Source organism: Ictidomys tridecemlineatus, chromosome 3, assembly GCF_052094955.1.
Source record: "Ictidomys tridecemlineatus isolate mIctTri1 chromosome 3, mIctTri1.hap1, whole genome shotgun sequence".
NCBI classification, from domain to species: domain Eukaryota; kingdom Metazoa; phylum Chordata; class Mammalia; order Rodentia; family Sciuridae; genus Ictidomys; species Ictidomys tridecemlineatus.
In genome coordinates this window covers 16,759,958-16,779,232 of record NC_135479.1, presented here as the reverse complement: position 1 = coordinate 16,779,232, position 19,275 = coordinate 16,759,958, and the positions used below count along the sequence as shown (strand labels likewise).

The following is a 19,275-nucleotide window of genomic DNA, read 5'->3' as shown; positions in this document are numbered from 1 at the left end:
GCCATTCTGAAGTTAAACAACAAGTGCTGGCGAGGATGTGGGGAAAAGGGTACACTTGTTCATTGTTGGTGGGACTGCAAATTGATGCAGCCAATTTGGAAAGCAGTATGGAGATTTCTTGGAAAGCTGGGAATGGAACCACCATTTATTTGACCCAGCTATTCCCCTTCTCAGTCTATTCCCTAAAGACCTAAAAAGAGCATGCTACAGGGACACTGCTACATTGATGTTCATAGCAGCACAATTCACGATAGCAAGACTGTGGAACCAACCTAGATGCCCTTCAATAGACGAATGGATAAAAAAAATGTGGCATTTATACACAATGGAGCATTACTCTGCATTAAAAAATGACAAAATCATAGAATTTGGAGGGAAATGGATGGCATTAGAGCAGATTATGCTAAGTGAAGCTAGCCAATCCCTAAAAAACAAATGCCAAATGTCTTCTTTGATATAAGGGGAGTAACTGAGAACAGAGTAGGGAAGAAGAGCATGAGAAGAAGATTAACATTAAACAGGGATGAGAGGTGGGAGGGAAAGGGAGAGAGAAGGGAAATTGCATGGAAATGGAAGGAGACCCTCAGGGTTATACAAAATTACATACAAGAGGAAGTGAGGGGAAAGGGAAAAATATTACAAGGGGGAGAAATGAATTACAGTAGAGGGGGTAGAGAGAGAAGAGGGGAGGGGAGGGGAGGGGGGATAGTAGAGGATAGGAAAGGCAGCAGAATACAACAGACACTAGTATGGCAATATGTAAATCAATGGAAGTGTAACTGATGTGATTCTGCAATCTGTATACGGGGTAAAAATGGGAGTTCATAACCCACTTGAATCAAAGTGTGAAATATGATATATCAAGAACTATGTAATGTTTTGAACAACCAACAATAAAAATTTAAAAAATAAAGAAAGAAAGAAAGAAAGAAAGAGAAAAAAAAAATAAGACAGGTTCTTAATAAGATGCCAAAGCAGATCTCAAACTTGTAACTCTTCTGCCTCTTATAACAGATGTTTGCCACTGCACTCAGCTAAATCTTATTTAAATCATCAATAAGGAAATGCACATTCCTATGCCACAATATTTATATTTTTTAAATAACCATTTCAACATATTTGGTTTCCCTTCAATAATCCAATGTATTTTACTTTATGCATTTTTAAACAAAATGTGTTATAAGAGGCTCAGTGACAGAGCACTTGCCTAACATGTCTGAGGCATTGGGTTTGATCCTCAGCACCACATAAAAATAAAGGTATTGTGTTGTCCATCTACAACTAAAAAAAGAAAGAAAATGCTTTAAAAATGTGTTATGAGGAGTCCATATGCTTCACCATATTGCCAAAGTATCTATGATCCAAAAAGGATGCTGGGTATGGTGGGGCATCCCAGCTACTCAGGAAGCTGAGCAGGAGGACTGTTAAATTCAAGGTTAGCCTAGTCCCAAAGTTTTAAAAAAGAAGGGGGTGCAGTGGCAAAGGTCTCATTAGCATCTGTAAGGAGGCCACAGGTTTAGTTCCTAGCATGCAACCAGCCCTACTCAAGGAAATAGGAGGTAGATATCAGGGCAGTACCAAGAGAATTTTGATTTATCAGTCAGAAAACTGACTAGGAAACTTGAGACCTTAGTGAAAAAGTCACATGAAAGAAACTGAAAGCAAAGTCCTGACCCATGTTCAGCTAAAAGTTTCAAGTTCACATTACCAGCTTATGACCAGAAACCTCATTGCTAATAATATAACATCTGAATTCATCTAGATTCCAGTGGTCTTTTTAGAAGATAAGGAGAAACTGTATTGGAGAGATACTTCCACAGCTCATGTATCACAAAGAGTCTTAAGGAAAACATGACTCCTCTGATCCATGAGTTCACTGTTGAAGACTATAAAATCACACAAGAATACAGGCCTTCAAGAAGCAGTATGCAGATGCAAACAGAAGAAGAACCTGTCTCAAGAAGCTACAAAATAGGACTTAAAAGCTATTTGAAAATAAGTATATTAAAATTGTCCAATGAGGCAAAAAAATTGTTTCTAAAAGTTACCACACACAAATCACGAAAGAAAAGTGCAGACTAAAGTAAACTCAACTGACAGTTTGAACAGCAAACTAAAGAGAATAAGAGCAGCTAAATCAAGCTAAGAGATGTTCCAGACCAGCCAGAGGCAGTGGTGCATACCTATAATCCCAGTGACTAGAGAGGCTGAGGAAGGAGGATCAAGTTCAGGACAGCCTCAACAACTTAGCAAGATCTCATCTCAAAAAGACTAGGGATGTGGTTCAGTGATAAAAGAGTTTCTGGATTTAATACCCAGTACCCTTGCGGGTACCCATGCCTATAATCCCAGCTGCTTGGGAAGCTGTAAGGAACCTAGTGAGACCTAGTCTCAAAAAATAAAAAGGGTTGGGGATGTTGCTCTCAGTGGTTAAGTGCTCTCGAGTTCAATCCCTGGCATACACACACAAAATTAAACAAAACAAAAAGCATTTCATACCAAAAAAATAAAAACAAACGACCCCCCCACCAAAGAAAGAAAGAAAGAAGAAAACATAAAAGAAACATTTTAAAGAAATACTCAATTTTTAAAAATTTGTTTATTTTTTTAGTTTTAGATGAACACAATATCTTTATTTATTTATGTAGTGCTGAGGATTGAACCAGTGCTTCATACTTGCAAGGCAGGCACTCTACCACTGAGCTTCAGCCCCAGCCCCAATACTCAAAATTTTTTTAAATAAATAAATAATTTTTAGTTGTGTTTATGTCGTAATGAGGATCAGACCCAGTGCCTCACACATGCTAGGCAAATGCTCTACCACTGAGCCACAATCCCAGCCCTCAAATATTTTTTAATTCAAGACAAACAAATCCTCACAATGAGGATACACAGCATCCTAAATGAATGAACTCACAGTTGTAAATACATTCCTTGAAATTCCAAAACATAAAAATAAGATTTTAAAAGTCTTAAGTTACTGCAAAGACTAGATAACCTATGAAGAAATGACAACTACTATCAGAATTTTCACCAACAGGTCCCAGAAAGCAAACATTATCTTCAAAGTGCTGGAAATGAACATATATAAACTTGTATATACTCACAGAACATAATTCTGTATGTTTTTTTTTTTAAAGAGAGAGTGAAGGGTGGGGAGAGGGAGAGGGAGAGGGAGAGGGAGAGGGAGAGGGAGAGGGAGAGGGAGAGGAGAGAGAGAGAGAGAGAGAGAGAGAGAGAGAGAGAGAGAGAGAGAATTTTTTAATATTTATTTTTTTTAGTTTCCGGCTGACACAACATCTTTGTTTGTATGTGGTGCTGAGGATCGAACCCGGGCCGCACGCGTGCCAGGCGAGCACGCTACCGCTTGAGCCACATCCCCAGCCCCAATTCTGTATGTTTTTAATATAGAGATTAATTTTCCAGCTCAAAGATCACTGTTGGAAGTATGTATTGAGCAAAAAGAAACAGAAATTTAGAACAATGAAGTAGAATACAAGAAGTAACCATGAACAAGAATAATAAAAGTAGATATGAAAAACTGTGCTGTATATGTATAATAAGAATTGTAATGCATTCCGCTGTCATTTATTTTTAAAAAAAATCAATAAAGAAAAAAAATAGTAAAAGTGCTGGTTAATGTAAATAAGGATGAACTTAAAAATAAATTACTTTGGTTGGGGATTTAAAAATAATATGACTAAAACAACAAATTGCAGATAATGGGAGGGCCAGATCAGGTTTTTTCTTTCTTTTTTATTGTCAGACGGGTATGTGCTAGTGTTGTAACAAGGTTTAGAGTGAGGCACAGCATGAACATCCAATCAACACACTTATGAACCAAAAAGGATCAAGATTAGTTTTCTAGAAAGGCTTTTTTAATTTTTGCAGTACTGTGGTTAAAACAACATTTTAAAGCCGTATGTTCCAAGAGCAACTAGAGATACTAATCAAATTTGTACTGTATTTAAATGCATTTTTCACATGTTAAGGATAACTATTAAATGAATACAAATGGAATGTATAAGCAAAAGAAAATAAAATTCAACTAACCTAATAGCAGAAAAGGAATAAAACAAAGGCAAAAAAAGAGCAAGGCTTATATAAAAAATGATGGCAGAAATGATTCTGTTATTTTTAGTTTTTAAGCCATCCAAAACAAGACTACTTCACACATCAAAGGCTGTAGAATACTACCCAAAACAACACTCAAAAGAAATCAAAAAAGTAAATGATTTATTATTACGTAAGGAAAAACCCCCCAAAATAAACAAAGTAAGCACTTAATAACACAAGAAGGCAGGAGGAAATTAACAGCCAAGAAGTTGATCTTTGAAAGAACAAATCAAATAGAAAAACTGCTGATAGGAAAAAAAAAAAAAAAACAAAAAACAAAAACTGCTGATAGGATTAATGAAGGAAAAAAAATTAAGACTAAGGAATTCTACAGAAGTCAGCCTTAAAACACAGAGCAATCCTCTTTATACTCTAATGCAAAACTACAAAATTCTAAAATAATGCCAGAACACTGCCACACAATTTGTGCGAAGACACTACTTTTAAAAAAATTTGAAGAAAATCCAGAAGTTTCAAGGGTATGCTACTAATAAACTGGGCATTATTTCTTCTACTGGCTATTCGTATAAAGAAGAAGTCTTTTCACCATTTATTTACTCACACTGTTGTCTGACTATATACAAGTTTTCAGTGGTCTGAGATAAAGCTGGGAACGTCAATTTATTAATGAATTACTAATAAAACTACATTTTCCTCTTTTCCCTTTTTGGAGGTGGAGGATATTGGAGATTGAACCAGGGGCACTTTACCACTGAGTTACATCCCCAGCCCTCCATATTTTTTTTGAAATAAGGTCTTACCAAGTTGCTGAGGCTGTCCTTGAACTCAAAATCTTTCTGCCTCAGAATCCTGAGTGACTAGGATTACAGTCATGTGCTGCTGCACTTTGCTTCCCTTTCCTTCTTGAAATACTATATGTACCATAATTTACTTAATTTATTAAATAACTTTACTTGAAAAATATAAAGTAACACTCACTATGTGGGGGTTATTTTTAAAATTTTACTATCTTGTTATCTCAACTAATGTTTAGATTAAGTTACAAGCACCTATCTCACAGAAACAGTAGGCCAGGAAATTTTCATTTGGCTTACTTACTAACATCTACCATCCTAGACCCCTAAAGTATGAAACACAATAAATAGTAATAACAGACACAACCTATAATCATGTCCTAACATTACAATGAAACTATGCGACAGGAAAAGTAACCCATAAAATCCATGGGCTTTACTCCTTCCAACACAAGACAGCAACATTTCCCCATTTGTGTCCTCTCAATTGATATTACTTACTATGTCCTAACCAGATAGCCTTTAAAATCTATTCCATCTTCAGAGTTTTACAGTCGTCAGGCTATTATTTCCTTCAGAATTATTATTGTTAGTCTCTCTTTCTGCCTGTAGTCTCATTTATATCAATCCATTCCCAAATAAACTATCTCCAGATTTATCTTTCAAAAAAAAAAAAAAAAAAAAAAAGATTATGGGGCCTGTGACTGTAGCTCCGTGGTAGAGCACTTGCCTAGCATGTGTGAAGCATTGGGTTTGATCCTCAGCACCATGTAAAAATAAATAAAGGTACTGAGTCCATAATACAACTTAAATATAAAAAAATAGGTTATGATAGTTACCTACCAAACCCTTAAAACTAGAGGCTAAATAAAACTCAAATCAGTAGTTCAGGTACTCAAGGATTTTTATTACTTACTCTTAGGTCTCATTTTTTTTTTTTTAATTTCTAACAAGTTCATCTTACTAGATACTTTGTTCCAACACTTAATGTGCATCTCAATTTTAAAGTACATACATTCCAACTGTGATTCAACTAAGCTGATAGTTCCTTAAAATCAGTAAAGAAATGAGTCCTTTTTCAAGTGGGTATCACAGTATTTGGTTCTGGAATGCAATATTTATATTTAAATGTAAGTTCAGGCAGTAATATTGACATTAAACATTTAAAAAAATATCCTATAGCCATATCTTTTTCAGGGAATTACAAACAAAATTTGAATTAATCCAGAAGTATATAATTTCAACAGAATCCCTTTTATTCAGAAACAAAAAGCAGAACTTATCACAATAAATGTGAATTCTTTGGCATTAATCAATATTGGAAAATAATCTGTTAACGTCTTTGCTATCCAATTCTACCATTAGAAAATCGGATCTATGAAGGTAAAAACTTTGTTTTGCTCACCAAAAGTTTTGATGAATTCAGCAAGGAGCCATGTGAGACACAGCAAGCAACCAAGACAGGGAATGGTGTTTATCACCAATTTTGGCAGAACTCCAGCCTTTCTGCTTTACCTAGTAAATGGTTCACTACCCAAAGTCAGTTTATCTCTTTATTTTTTGTGTAACTAATTTTTGTGTGTGTCAGGATGACTGTTTTAGAAAATGGCACTTTTCACCCTTTGCCTCAACTGTTTTTTAATTAAATTTAATCAGGTGGGGGTACTGGGAACTGAACGCAGGGAGACGTGAGTCATATCCCTAACCCCCTTCTCCCCTTTTAAATTTTTATTTTGAGACAGTCTCACTAAGTTAGGGCCTTTGCCAAGTTGCTGAAGGTGGTCCTGAACTTGTGATTCTCTATTATATTCTTTTCTATTTTGTTATTTAAGTACAGTTTGAAGAAAAGACGGGAGAGAAATATACTGCCAGTCAATTCTCATAATACTTTCCTGCCTATGATCATGCAAAGCAAACCAAGTATTGAAAATTCACTGTCCAAATACTAATAATTCCAGCAACTGTCTCTCATTCCCCTCCTCTGTCCTCAGCCAATAAGCTACAATAGTTCCTCTTAAGAAAGACTGTCCTTCAAACAGGCTACTCTGCTTTCTCCTTTATAGCAACATTCTTTTAAAGATTTTCTTAATGGTTCCCTCAATTCTTTTTGTCCCATTCTTCCCTGAACCCACTCAAAACAGGCTTTCACCCCTTTTTACCCTCTACCAAAAGTGCTCATCAAGGTCACCAAAACATCTCTGGCCCTGTCAGTCTTTTTATTATTAAACTGTCTACATCATCTGACTCACATGGTCATACTTTCCTTTCTGAAACACTTTCTTCCTTTCCCTACCATGCTCTCTTGGTTTTCTTTTTGCTTCAAGTGTCACTTTTTTGAGCCCTTTCTTCATCATCTTTCATAGCTCTATGTCTTGTACGTTCTCAGGATCTAATTAATCCCCAAATTTCTTCTTTATTTGAGCTTCCCAGCATTTTCTTATTTCCTGTTGTATTTTTTGCCCCACTATTTAATGCTATATGACATATTATATAGTTCATTTATTGATGTGTTTCATGAGAGTAAATATTTTTATGTTTTTAATTAGTATTGTATTCCCAATACTCAGAAAAGATCTAGCTCACTATAGCTCAATAAATACACAGAGAATGAGTGAATGAACAAAATCAAAAGTGGTAAACTAGTCTGTACTAGGATCTTATCAACCATACACCCTAGTAAGCATGTTATACACATATCAATCAATCTTCAAACAATCTTATGAGTTTTCTTAGGTTTTTGGAAAAGAGAAAGTGTGAGAGGGGCTAACATCTTCCAAACTACTAGGTGGCAGTACCATAATTCAAAGTAAAATGAATCATGTTTGAAATCAATGTTTTTGGCCACTGCATGGTACCGATTTTACTGGAGTATTATTTTATTAATTTAAGAAGAGTATAAACTCTGCTAACTAAAGAATCAATAATAAAAAGTCCCCCCGAAACTGTGAATTAATCTTCATTTTCTTTGTGAAGATAAACATTCATTTAGTAACATGTCTTTAGTAACAAAGCCTTCAACACTGCCATTTTCAGTGAAAACAGTGCAGGTGAGAAAGTACACTCTCCTCCAAATCTGGCCGAACAATCAATCACCTAACAATGTTTTGCTTTTTGAAAACATAACTTTCAGCTCCAATCCAGAGCAACTGAATCAGACTCTCTAGAAAACAAGACCCAGGAACCTAGTATATTTTTAAAGCTCTCTAGAAAATCTTGGTTGTTAGCCAAGTTTGAAAAACCCTTAAATTAAGCAAATCAAAGGTGGCATGAGATCAGTTAATCCCTCTTAGCACCTGGCTCACTGACAATGACCAAATCTCTCTGGTACTGACCTTCTTAGAAAGAGGGACAATGCTATTGGGTCGAACAAGCCTCCGCTTCTTACAGCTCAGTACGGGACGTGTCCGGGCTGCCACACAGGTACCATCAGATGATGAAGAAACTAGATTCAGTCGTTGCTTTTTATGTAATTGTTCTTCAGCATCTGAGCTGTCACAAGGAATATGGTCTGCCAAGACAGGCTGAAGACTACACAGGGGAAGAAAAATTCACTTTTTAGAAAACATGGGAAACAAAGCCTCTAATAACTGGTTCAACCTCCTCTACTAGCAAATGCTCACAAACATAAACAAGTGTTCTACAGCGGAAGCAGGTCATTTCTGGATAAGGTCCACTAATCTAAGTATGTTGCTGTGTCTGTGTTTATTTATAAGGTTCTTGGGTATGTTTACTCTATTATGTCTGAAAAGTACAAAGGTCAGTAAGTAATCTTAAATTCCTGTGATTAGGTTTTCCTCAACACAAACGTGATTAAAAAGTCTTGATAATTACAACTGGTAAGAAAATGATGGAAATCTGCAAATGTTAATGAGCTGCCTTAGAATCAGCATACCTGTGAATCTTCAATTTTAGGGATACATACTGTTCATTTGTTTAGGGTTCTGTGAACCTTCATATACACAGATTTACAAACACGGCCTTGGGGAAATTAATCTGTTCTACCACAGAGGTATTTATGTAAACTTCTTTGAGGAATTCCTCTAAGATTTGGGACCAATAATAATGATGTAAAATAACTGTATACTATTTTTTTTTTCTCCATGTCCAGGCCCTTTTAGACCATGGCAGGTAAGAGAGAAATACATAAATATATTGGTATAGTAGGACGCATGCAAATTATTAATCCACGATAAAGCTTCTGCTTCTTCAAATCAGGATCAGTATTGGCTAGAGACAACAAACTCACCTTTTATAAGCCTACTAAGTATAAAAAGTAGAAGGGATAAAACATACGTGTTAATAACTCCATTGACAGGTCTCAGTGCTCCACATGATTTGGTAGATAATGACTCTGAAATAGGACCAACAGGGGCACCATGGTTTTCCAGTGGCTGAGAAACAGATTCAATCTGAATAAGAAAAAAATAAAATACACATTAACATTTACCCAATAACACCCCTATCTAAAAAAAAGTACCATATCATTTATAACAAGCACCGAATATTTCTCATGACCGACTTGAAAATTTGAGTAAAACTCATATAACTGAGGGGAAATTAGCTTTTGCTTTGAAACAAAGAATGAGGAACATAAATATTTATCAGATTAAAAGTAGTAAAGGCCTACTGACAGGGAAATGATCCGTAGAAGAGAACTATATAGCCAAACAATTACGCAGTAACATGAACCTTATGCTAAGGTTCAAAGAGTATAGAGTAATACCAGTATTAAGGCAACTAAGAGAAAAAATTAAATATAGTTATTATCTGTTTATGGTGTATGGTGGAAACTTGATTTCTAAGAATTGCATTTTTTGTGTGTATATGTATGTATGTGTGTATATAGATTATTCTTTTGCAGGAAACAAAATCAAAATATCTAATGAATCTAATTGACAGATACTGACTTCAGACTATATAAATCAAATATGCTTAGAATATAAGATGAAATAAGATAGATGTGTAAGAATTATGTAAAGGTTTTTAATTTCAATACTCAAAACAAATCAGGAACAGTTATTAGTGTGAGTCACATGGCATCTTTCAAGTACAGGGAATAAAGCCTGTAAGACAAGGAAAGCTATCAAGCTATCCACTGGTTCTGGGGTTGGTGAAATATCTCAGAAAGATTGTTGTCTTTATCCCCTTACATTTGATCTGGCTTTGGGATGTTCTGAAGTTCTCCTTCCTATAATTGCTACCCTTGCATTTCAAGGTCAGTATTTTGAGGTTGAAATCCCACCCGCTTCTTCTACGAAGAACTATTTCTTCACAGAACTATTTCTGATCTTCACTCTTCCAAGAAAATAGACCAAAAGATCTACAGTCCTGAAAGCAGCCCTGGTAAGTATAAAGTAAGTACACAGATTAGGAAGATAATTTAAAAGATTTAATACAAATTAACCTCCAAAGCCAGCTCAAGGTAAGTATACAAACAGACTAGTCATGTAAGTATACTACAATAAGTGAACACTGTTTTCCTTGTTAGATACCCTGAACATCTACTAAGGTATCACAAATGTCTTAATTATATTAATCAATGCTATAAAAATTTTGTTTTGTTTTGTTTGGCAAGGAGTATAGAGATTTAACTGCAAGGACATCTTCCAGGATAAAATGATACCATTCTTTAACCAAATCAAAATGGCACACAGATTCATTCCCTTAAACTGTTTTGACGTTCCTTGGAAAGCAACATGGCATTAAACTGCAAGAACTATAAGATAATTAAATTGTATTTATAAAGTTCGTCACAGCAATAATATCAATAACCTAAATGCTCAGTATCTGAGGCATAATTACAAATTGTAGTGTACCAAATCAAAATGTCAAAAAGAATCATAAAAGATATTACTTCTTCTCATGCCAGGAGAGTATTTAAAGGAAAAAAAAACTTCACAGAAATTGTTTTAGGAAATGGGGTAAATGCAAAATATTTTGAATACAGTTGTAGTGACTAAAATGTATGTATACACATAATGAACAAAGTGTTAGAACCGAAAGTTTTCCTTATAAATAGGTTATATTTTTATGTTAAAAACAAAACAGTAAGAGGAACCTCATAAAGAATAAACAAACATTACAACATGACAAAAAACTACCAACAATAAAAAGGACTACAAAAAAAAAAAAGATTCAGGTTGTGTGACTTCAGGTATGCTAAATATGAAGAAGATTCCTTTCAACACAAAAATACTGTGACTATCAAATTTTTGCTGGTATACTCCAACATGAAGAATGGGTGTTAATTTTAAGTTCACTTAAAATATAGCTTTTAGCATTAAGTTGTGACAGAGGTCTGATTTATATATCTACATATTCTACAAGGCACCATGTTACGTAAGGTTGAACCTCCATTTCAGGTTTTGTTTTGTTTGGCAAGGAATATAGCAATTTAACTGCAAGGATATCTTCCAGGATAAAATGTTACCATTCTTTAACCAAATCAAAACAAATTTATCTTTCTACAGAAGAATCAATTAATACTTACCAGTAATATTATCACTCATAGGTAACTACTGCTAAACAGCCTTATTTTTAATGTTTATAGAAATATATTTAAATGCCACTAATCTTTAATGTAATTTTTATTGATCTTTTCAAAGATAAACCTACATTAAAACCAATAGGCAAATACTGTTTAGTGCAGAAATGTTAAGATGGGCTGGGGTTGTGGCTCAGTGGTAGAGCACTCACCTAGCAAGTGTGAGGCTCTGGGTTCGATCCTCAGCACCACATAAAAATAAATAAGTAGAATAAAGATATTAAAAAAAAAAAGAATACAGAAGCTCACAGAGATCAAAACCATAAACATCAAAGAGGAACTTTACCAAGATCCCAATCCCAGACATACAAGGAAGCAATGGATATTTAGAAGAAAATCCTGTAATCAATCTAAAACCCAAAAGCACAGGATTTGGCTGGTGTTGTGGCTGGCTCAGGGGGACAGCACTTGCCTAGCACGTGTGAAGCATGGGGTTTGATCCTCAGCATCACATATAAATAAATAAAATAAAGGTATTTTGTCCACCTACAACTAAAAAACTATTTTTTAAAAATGCACAGGATTTGAGCAAGTAGGTTCACCCATTCTCAAATGCAAAAGGGTTTAAAATGGTAACCCCAATCTCAGCGCTCCATTTAAAAAAAGAGAAAAAAACTCACAAATACGTAATTTCACTCAGAACTTTTATATACATTCACGTGAAACAAGGTGAACACTCCCTATCCTGAACTCTGAAAAGTGTGAACATATTAACAAACTTTTAAGAAATGTTAAATCCACAAATAATTTAGGCTTTATCAGTAACTACTGTAATGGTTCACATCATTATAGTGTTTTCAGAAAATTAAAGCATGACTCGGGTATCTTACCTACCCCTCCAATAGGAAACTAAAAAAGGATGAACGAATCTATGATTGTCCTGAGCAGAGAACAGGGGTTATCAATAAAAAAGCTTCTATCTGAATTTTATGTGTTCCGATGTACCCTAAGAGTTTCTGCATCCCACAGCCAAAAAGAAGAGCAGAAAAGCTAATGTGGTAGGTAAAATGCTTTTTATAATCCCCTTCTCTTCAAAGCAGGGGCACAGGGGATTACCTTTGGCATAATCTTAAGAGTCAGAGGAGGGTTACTGAACATTTTTCTTGACTCAAAGGACAGGTGTATGGCATAAAATGATTAAATCGGCAATGACATTCAAATTTGTTATTCATATAAAGTTAGCATCTGTCTGATTCATTACTCCACCCTGTTAGCCAGACAATTAAGTGTAACAAAGCCTTTGAAGAAAAACTAAATTAAGGATTTACGAAGGGTGTGCTTTTGTGGGGCCTGAGAATCACTAGATTTGTTTTACCAAAAGGTAAAGAAAGTAAAAGGGTAAACACAAAGAGGCTCACACTTAAAAGTGCACAATAAAATTAAACTCTACGTTTAAGATATGTGTATGAGGTTTTACTTTGTTATTCAATTCACATCACATCACACCTGCTTGAAATACCATTTTATTTTAAACACATTTATCGGCTAGAAAATTTAAGAGTTGGGTTTTGGTTAGTTAATTCTCTTTCTAACAAACAGTATCAAAATAAAAATGCTAACTAAGTGATAGGAATTTTTATGCCTGTCTTAAGATAAATTAGTGACTCTGTAGGATAACAGTACTACATTTTAGAGAGCATGGTTCTGAAAATTTCACTTCCGCCAAGTTACTTATTAGGTTCAATTTCTCCTTATGTAAAATGGGGCCATGTGCCTCATTTTCCTATGTCTGTAAGTTGATGATAAAGGAGAAGTTATATAATTATTATGTTTTATTTCAACAAACACAATGCTGTTACAAGTCCAATGGTCTGAACCTAAGATTTATACTTACTAACATTGCTGAAAACATGCATCTAAACAAACAACAGCAATTGTACTCACAGTCTTACAGATCTTTATTATTCAACTTATTTATCTAAAGCTCTATTTACTTCAAAAGGCTCAATTAGTCAGTATTTAATACTGTGGATCCAGTATTTTCTACTCAGCATCCATCTCTTTACTTTCTGCCCCCAAACCCTTGTCAGGCCAATGTACCACTCATCAATCCTGGTAACTGCAAAACTTCAAGAAAAAGAAAGTGTTTCCTACTGAACCAATGGTACAAGGAATATATCTCGGACTATTAAAAAATGACAACGCTTTACACTTTTAGCATCCTTTTCTCTGAGAAAAAACATCAGTCCTCACTTAAAGTTCAGTTCTTTTCCCCATTACTTCTGTAAAGTAGGATGAGTAAGAAAAAGTACAAGGCTTATCTTACAAATATAAACTAAAAACAAATAATGATAAATAATAATTATATTTTATTATAAATAATTATCACATTTTATATTAAATAAGCATTGCCTGTGCTAAACAAAACCAAATATCACTCAATTTCAAATATAATCTTTAAAAGAAATATTTACTAATGAGGGAAACATAAGAAAATCCAAACACCAATGAAACTGTTTACCTACTGAGAACATAATGTAAAAAAGGAAAAATGGAAACAGAAAAATAGGAATATTTTTCTATGTATCTCTAAGAACTATAGTAACGTTACACAGACAAAACAAAAACCCAAATCAACTATTTTCTCTGTGAGAATGGGACTAGAAACAGTGTCAGCTACGTACAAAGAACCAAACTCAGAAACAGTGTTTTCAGACTATGTATGATAGAGCTACCATTGTACACAAATATTATACTCTAGTTAAACTTATTTCTTACAGAGGTATGAGATGGTAATTATGAAACGGGAACTGAACCAGTGATTATAAGTGGGTGAGGAGGCTGATGAATTGCTATGAACGCACGGTTTTAATACACAGATGTTAGATAAATGTGTGTGTAAGATATAGGAAATGCACATATTTCCTAGTTTTATCTGTTGAGAAATTCCAGCAGCAATGACATAAGTAGTACCCAGATCTTGGTTCAAAACACTGCTCTCAAAAAGAACCAAGAATTGAGTAGACAAACTATAAAATGAGCATGGACCTCTTCTATTGCCAGAAAGTAAATACTCAAAAGACGAGGGGAATACGTTGAAAGAACACAGGAGACAATCTAACGGAGCTCCCAATGCCAATAACAGACAACTGGAAAAAAACTGAATAATAATAATAATAGTATTATTATATAATATAATCCACAGAATAACATTAAGATGCATGGATCCATTCTGAACTAAACAACTGAATAAATGGGGAGAAAGAATAATTCTTCCCAACAGAATTACAATTAATAAATGTTAAAAAAAAAACTAGTCAGAAAAATCCCCACTCAGTAAATAACATAGCAAAAATCACTATGAAAAAAGCCTATTTAGTTAGATGATAAAATTGTGGGTGACAGTATTTGCACAGCAACTCCCTGAGAGATAGTATTCTTACCTTCATAATGAATGATTAACTTTACAGGGGAGCAATAATCTACCAGGCTCTTTTTTTTTGGGGGGGGGGGTACTTGGGATTAATCCGGAGGTGCTTTACCACTGGCCACATCCCCAGCCTTTTTCATTTTTTATTGAGACAGGGCTTCACTAAGTTTCTGAGGCTGGTTTTAGCCATCCTCTTGCTCAGCTTCCTGAGTTGCAGGAATTACAAGCAAGTACTAGCACAAACAGGTAAGCAGGTACTATATTAACCAAGTAAATAAATGTATCATCATCAGTACAAAGACACAACACAACACCACCATAAAACCTGATACAATTCTCCTAAGAGCTTAGTAACACTTATGTAACAGTCTTTTAAAAATTACATCTAAGAATGAGAAAATACCAGGCAACCCCAGTTTGAGGAAAATTAACTGGAGTTGCTACGAAATTAACTGACCAGTCATGAAAGAAAAAAGCTGAGAAACTTATGGACTGGAGAGGACACTTAAAAGATTAAAAGAGGGCTGGGACTGTAGCTCTGTGGTAAAGCGTTTGTCTTGCGTGTGTGAGGCACTGGGTTCGATCCTCAGCACCATATAAAAATAGATATTGTGTGTTCATCTGCAACTAAAACAAATATTAAAAAAAAAAAGATTAAAAGAGATGTCAACTGGGGCTGGGGTTGTGGCTCAGTTGGGTAGAGCACTTGCCTCACATGTGTGAGGCACTGTGATTCTCAGCACCACATATAAGTAAATAAAGGTCAACCGACAACTAAAAAAATTAAAAAAAAGACAAAACAAAACTCCATTACAATTAAATACAAAATGAGATACAAAATACAAAATAAGATTCTGGATAAGCAAAACAGACATTAGTGAGAAAAACTAGTGAAATTCTATTAAAATGTCTAGTTTTATATCAATGTTATTTCCTGGTCTTTGTCAATGGTTATTATGGCAAATTGTTAACTTTAGAGGAAGCTAGGTAAAGGGTGTGTGGACATATATATGACTTTGAAATGTCTTACTAGGTGTAAAATCAATTTACAAGTATCAAGTTGGGCCTGATGACATGCACCTGTAGTTTCAGCAACTTAGGAGACAGAGGAGGGAAGATGCCTTGAAGCCAGAGTTCTATGCCAGTCTGGGCATCACAGTGAGACACCATATCCATCAAAAAATTCATTGAAAAGAAGAAAGGAAACAATGATCCAGAAATATCAAAGTATATTTCATTCACACATAAACCTATTTTCAGTCTACATTTTGTTGTCAGTTATAGGATGAAGGTCATACTTTAAGATAAATACAAAATCCATTATGAATTAGTCAAAACATCCAATACTTCATCATAAGTTATTTGCAGTTCCCTGATAATGCCTGGTCTCATTACCCTCCCTGCTGGAACGCATTCCCTATACCATATTTCAGCAAGTCCACAACACTCAAGTACATCTTTCCCAATACAACCACTTTTCTGACCTCCATTAGACAAAATAAAAATTCTTATACCCCCCTCTTCCACATGCCTGTTATTCCCCACATTGTTGACACCGTTTCAGCCTCCTTGGTAAATTATAGGCATCCATCATCACACCCAGAACAACAGCAAGCTTTTACAAAATTTATTATAAGCAAACATTGTTAACAGTACATTTTACATCTTAAATTACTATCAACAACCCTAAGGAAGTAGGAACAAAGCTACACAAAGACCCTTGAGAACAACATATATAAAAAATAATTCACTGCACATCAAGGTAAGCAGCTAAAGAATCAAATACATTAATATTTCTTTTTTAAAAAATATTTTTTAGTTGTTGGACATTTAATTCTATTTATTTGTATATGGTGTTGAGAATCGAACCCAGTGCCTCATGCATACTAGGCAAGCGCTCTACCACTGAGCCACAACCCCAGCCCCATACATTAATATTTCTTCTTTCAGAGTAATGTATAGGCAAAAGGACCACATTAATAGCATTAATGTTAACTGAAGACATTATATACAGCAATAGAATTCCACAGGAAAGCAATTTTAGAAATTTCACTTGGTATTTATTTTATCTACCCAAACATACAAAACTGAGAAAGAATCTCTCACTGAGGTAATGTACCAGTTCAAATAAGTTGGATATCACCCCCATAGTAATACCTAGGAGCTACTAGATTGAAAACAAAACTCCATTACTCAATGCTGTCTGGAGCTAAAGAGGGGAGCAATAAAAAATATATATGGAAATCCTAAAGCAAACAAAATAATGAACTTATTTGAAAAATATTATCACTAATAAGAATGAGTCTCAAAATTTCTACATAATTCTGAGACGAAAATGAGGAGAGTTAGGGTTTAAAGAGGTTTTCTATTTTCAGGTAAGAATCAATATAGTACACACTCATCATGCTATTTCAAACACCATCATGCTAATTTTTATTGCTTTCAGAAAAACCTAATTCATTCCCTACCTATACTCCAAGAAAAAGCAGACTATTATAAATGGAGAAGGCAGCACCGAATTTCTACACTTAAAAGAGATCTCATTAACTACTATATGTGAAGTTGATTCCTTGCCTCTGTGTAAGATATTTAACCAAACAAAATTGAAGCAAAAAATTGATATATTTAAATTTTTATTGCAGAACAAAATATTTATGAAATTCAGTATTCTTATTTACTTAATGTTCAATATAAGACTTCATATGTGTGTATGTACACACACACACAATACACACACATAAAGACAGAGATTCCCGAACCTGAGAATTCATTAAAATGAATTTATTTTCTTCGTATTCAACGTCTGACAAACTAATGACAGAAGATTAAGATATATATTTTATAATTTATTTATTTATTTGTTCTAATTTGTTATATGACAGCAGAATGCATTTCATAGTATACAAATGGAGCACAATTTTTTATTTCTCTGATTGTACACAAAGTAGAGTCACACCATTCATGTTTTCATACATGTACCTAGGGTAATGATGTCCATCAAGATTAAGGTACATGAAGAAAAATCTGACAGAACTAGAGGTAAAAATAATTCCAAAATCAAGGAGATTTCAATATCCACTCTCAATAATAATTGGGTAATCAGAAAGATAAGCAAGCAAACAGAGGACTTGTCACAATCAGCCAACTAAATCTGGCAGAAAACTTGACCCAATAAGAGCAGCGTACATATTCTTCACTTGTTCATGAAGCAAACTAAATCTCAATATATATCATTTCTGTGTTACTGGGGATCGAACTGAGGGCCTCACATGTAGTAGGCATATGCTCTAGTATGAGCTACATCCCTAGCCCTTTGAATTTTTTATTTTGAAACATAGTCTGCTATGCTTCTTAGGGCCCAATTGCTGGGGTTGGCCTTGAACTTGTGATCCTTTTGCCTGAACCTCACTAGCCACTGGGATCAGAGGCATATGCCCCATGCCCATTTTAATAGATTTTTAAAGAGATCGTACAAAGTAGTTTCCTAAAACAAGATGGAATTAGAAATCTATGAGAGGCCACACATGGTGTCGCACACCCATAATCTCAACTACTTGGCAGGCGGAAGCAGGAGGATCACAAGTCAGAGGACAGCTTCAGCAACTTAGCAAGACCCTGCTATAAGGAAGAGAAGGGGACCTGGAGTGTAACTCAGTGGCAGAGGGTGCCTGAGTTCAATCCCTAATGCCACACACACACTTCCTGGCCCTATTTTTGTATTTTATTTAGAGACGGAATCTCACTGAGTTGCTTAGCACCTTGCCAAATACTGAGGCTGCTTTTGAACTCATGATCCTACTGCCTCAGCCTCCTGAGCTGCTGAGATTACAGACATGCGCAAATGCGCTGGCCCGTGGAGCACTTTCTTGGGCAAAGTCCTGGGTTCAATTTCAAGCACTACCAAAACAAAACAAAAAAACCCCACATCCCCCCAAACAGTAACACCCTATAGGGCTGGGGGTATAGCTCAGCTGGTAAGAGTACTTGCCCTGCATGCACAAGACCCTGGGTTCAATCCCTGACACCATAAGAGAAACAAACCAACCAACCCACAAATCTATATAACATCCCAAAATTTATGGGAAGTAGTTAAAGTGTTAAATTTTATGAGGAAAATTTACTGCTATGAACACTTACATTAAAAACAAGATCTTGGCACTGGGGCTGTGACTCAGTGGTAGTGCACTTGCCTGACATGTGTGAAGCACTGGGTTTGATTCTCAGCACCACATAAACATAAATTAAACAAAGGCCTATCAACAACTTAAAAAAATTTAAAAACATTTAAACAAACAAAAGCCCAAGATCTTAACTTTATAGAAAATAAGAAAAATAAGTCCCAATCCAAAGCTAGCAGAAGGAAATAATAAAGATGACTGAGAAAAAACAAACCGTGATACCTAAAGGTGACCATCTGATAAAGGCTTTATCTAGAAGGACTAAGAAAAATAGAAGATTGAAAAAAAAAAAAAAGTCATATGGGGCTGGGA

At 34.9% G+C, this 19,275-nt stretch overlaps 1 protein-coding gene and 1 pseudogene across 12 annotated transcripts in view; both read right to left on the bottom strand.

The window, feature by feature from the left end:
* The window catches only part of Kansl1 (KAT8 regulatory NSL complex subunit 1), a 197,334-nt gene that overhangs the window by 31,146 nt on the left and 146,913 nt on the right, over nucleotides 1-19,275 (bottom strand). For all 12 annotated transcript variants that reach the window (XR_013436010.1, XM_078041924.1, XM_078041930.1 and 9 more), the window contains 2 exons: nucleotides 9,165-9,280; nucleotides 8,204-8,399 (listed from right to left, as the gene is read on the bottom strand). Coding sequence is in view for 11 of the 12 variants with exons in the window: in XM_078041924.1 (XP_077898050.1) it covers nucleotides 8,204-8,399; nucleotides 9,165-9,280 (312 nt within the window). In the remaining variant the exon portion in view is untranslated. The remainder of the gene's footprint in view (nucleotides 1-8,203; nucleotides 8,400-9,164; nucleotides 9,281-19,275) is intronic.
* LOC120884679 (small nucleolar RNA U13) lies at nucleotides 3,761-3,851 on the bottom strand (annotated as a pseudogene).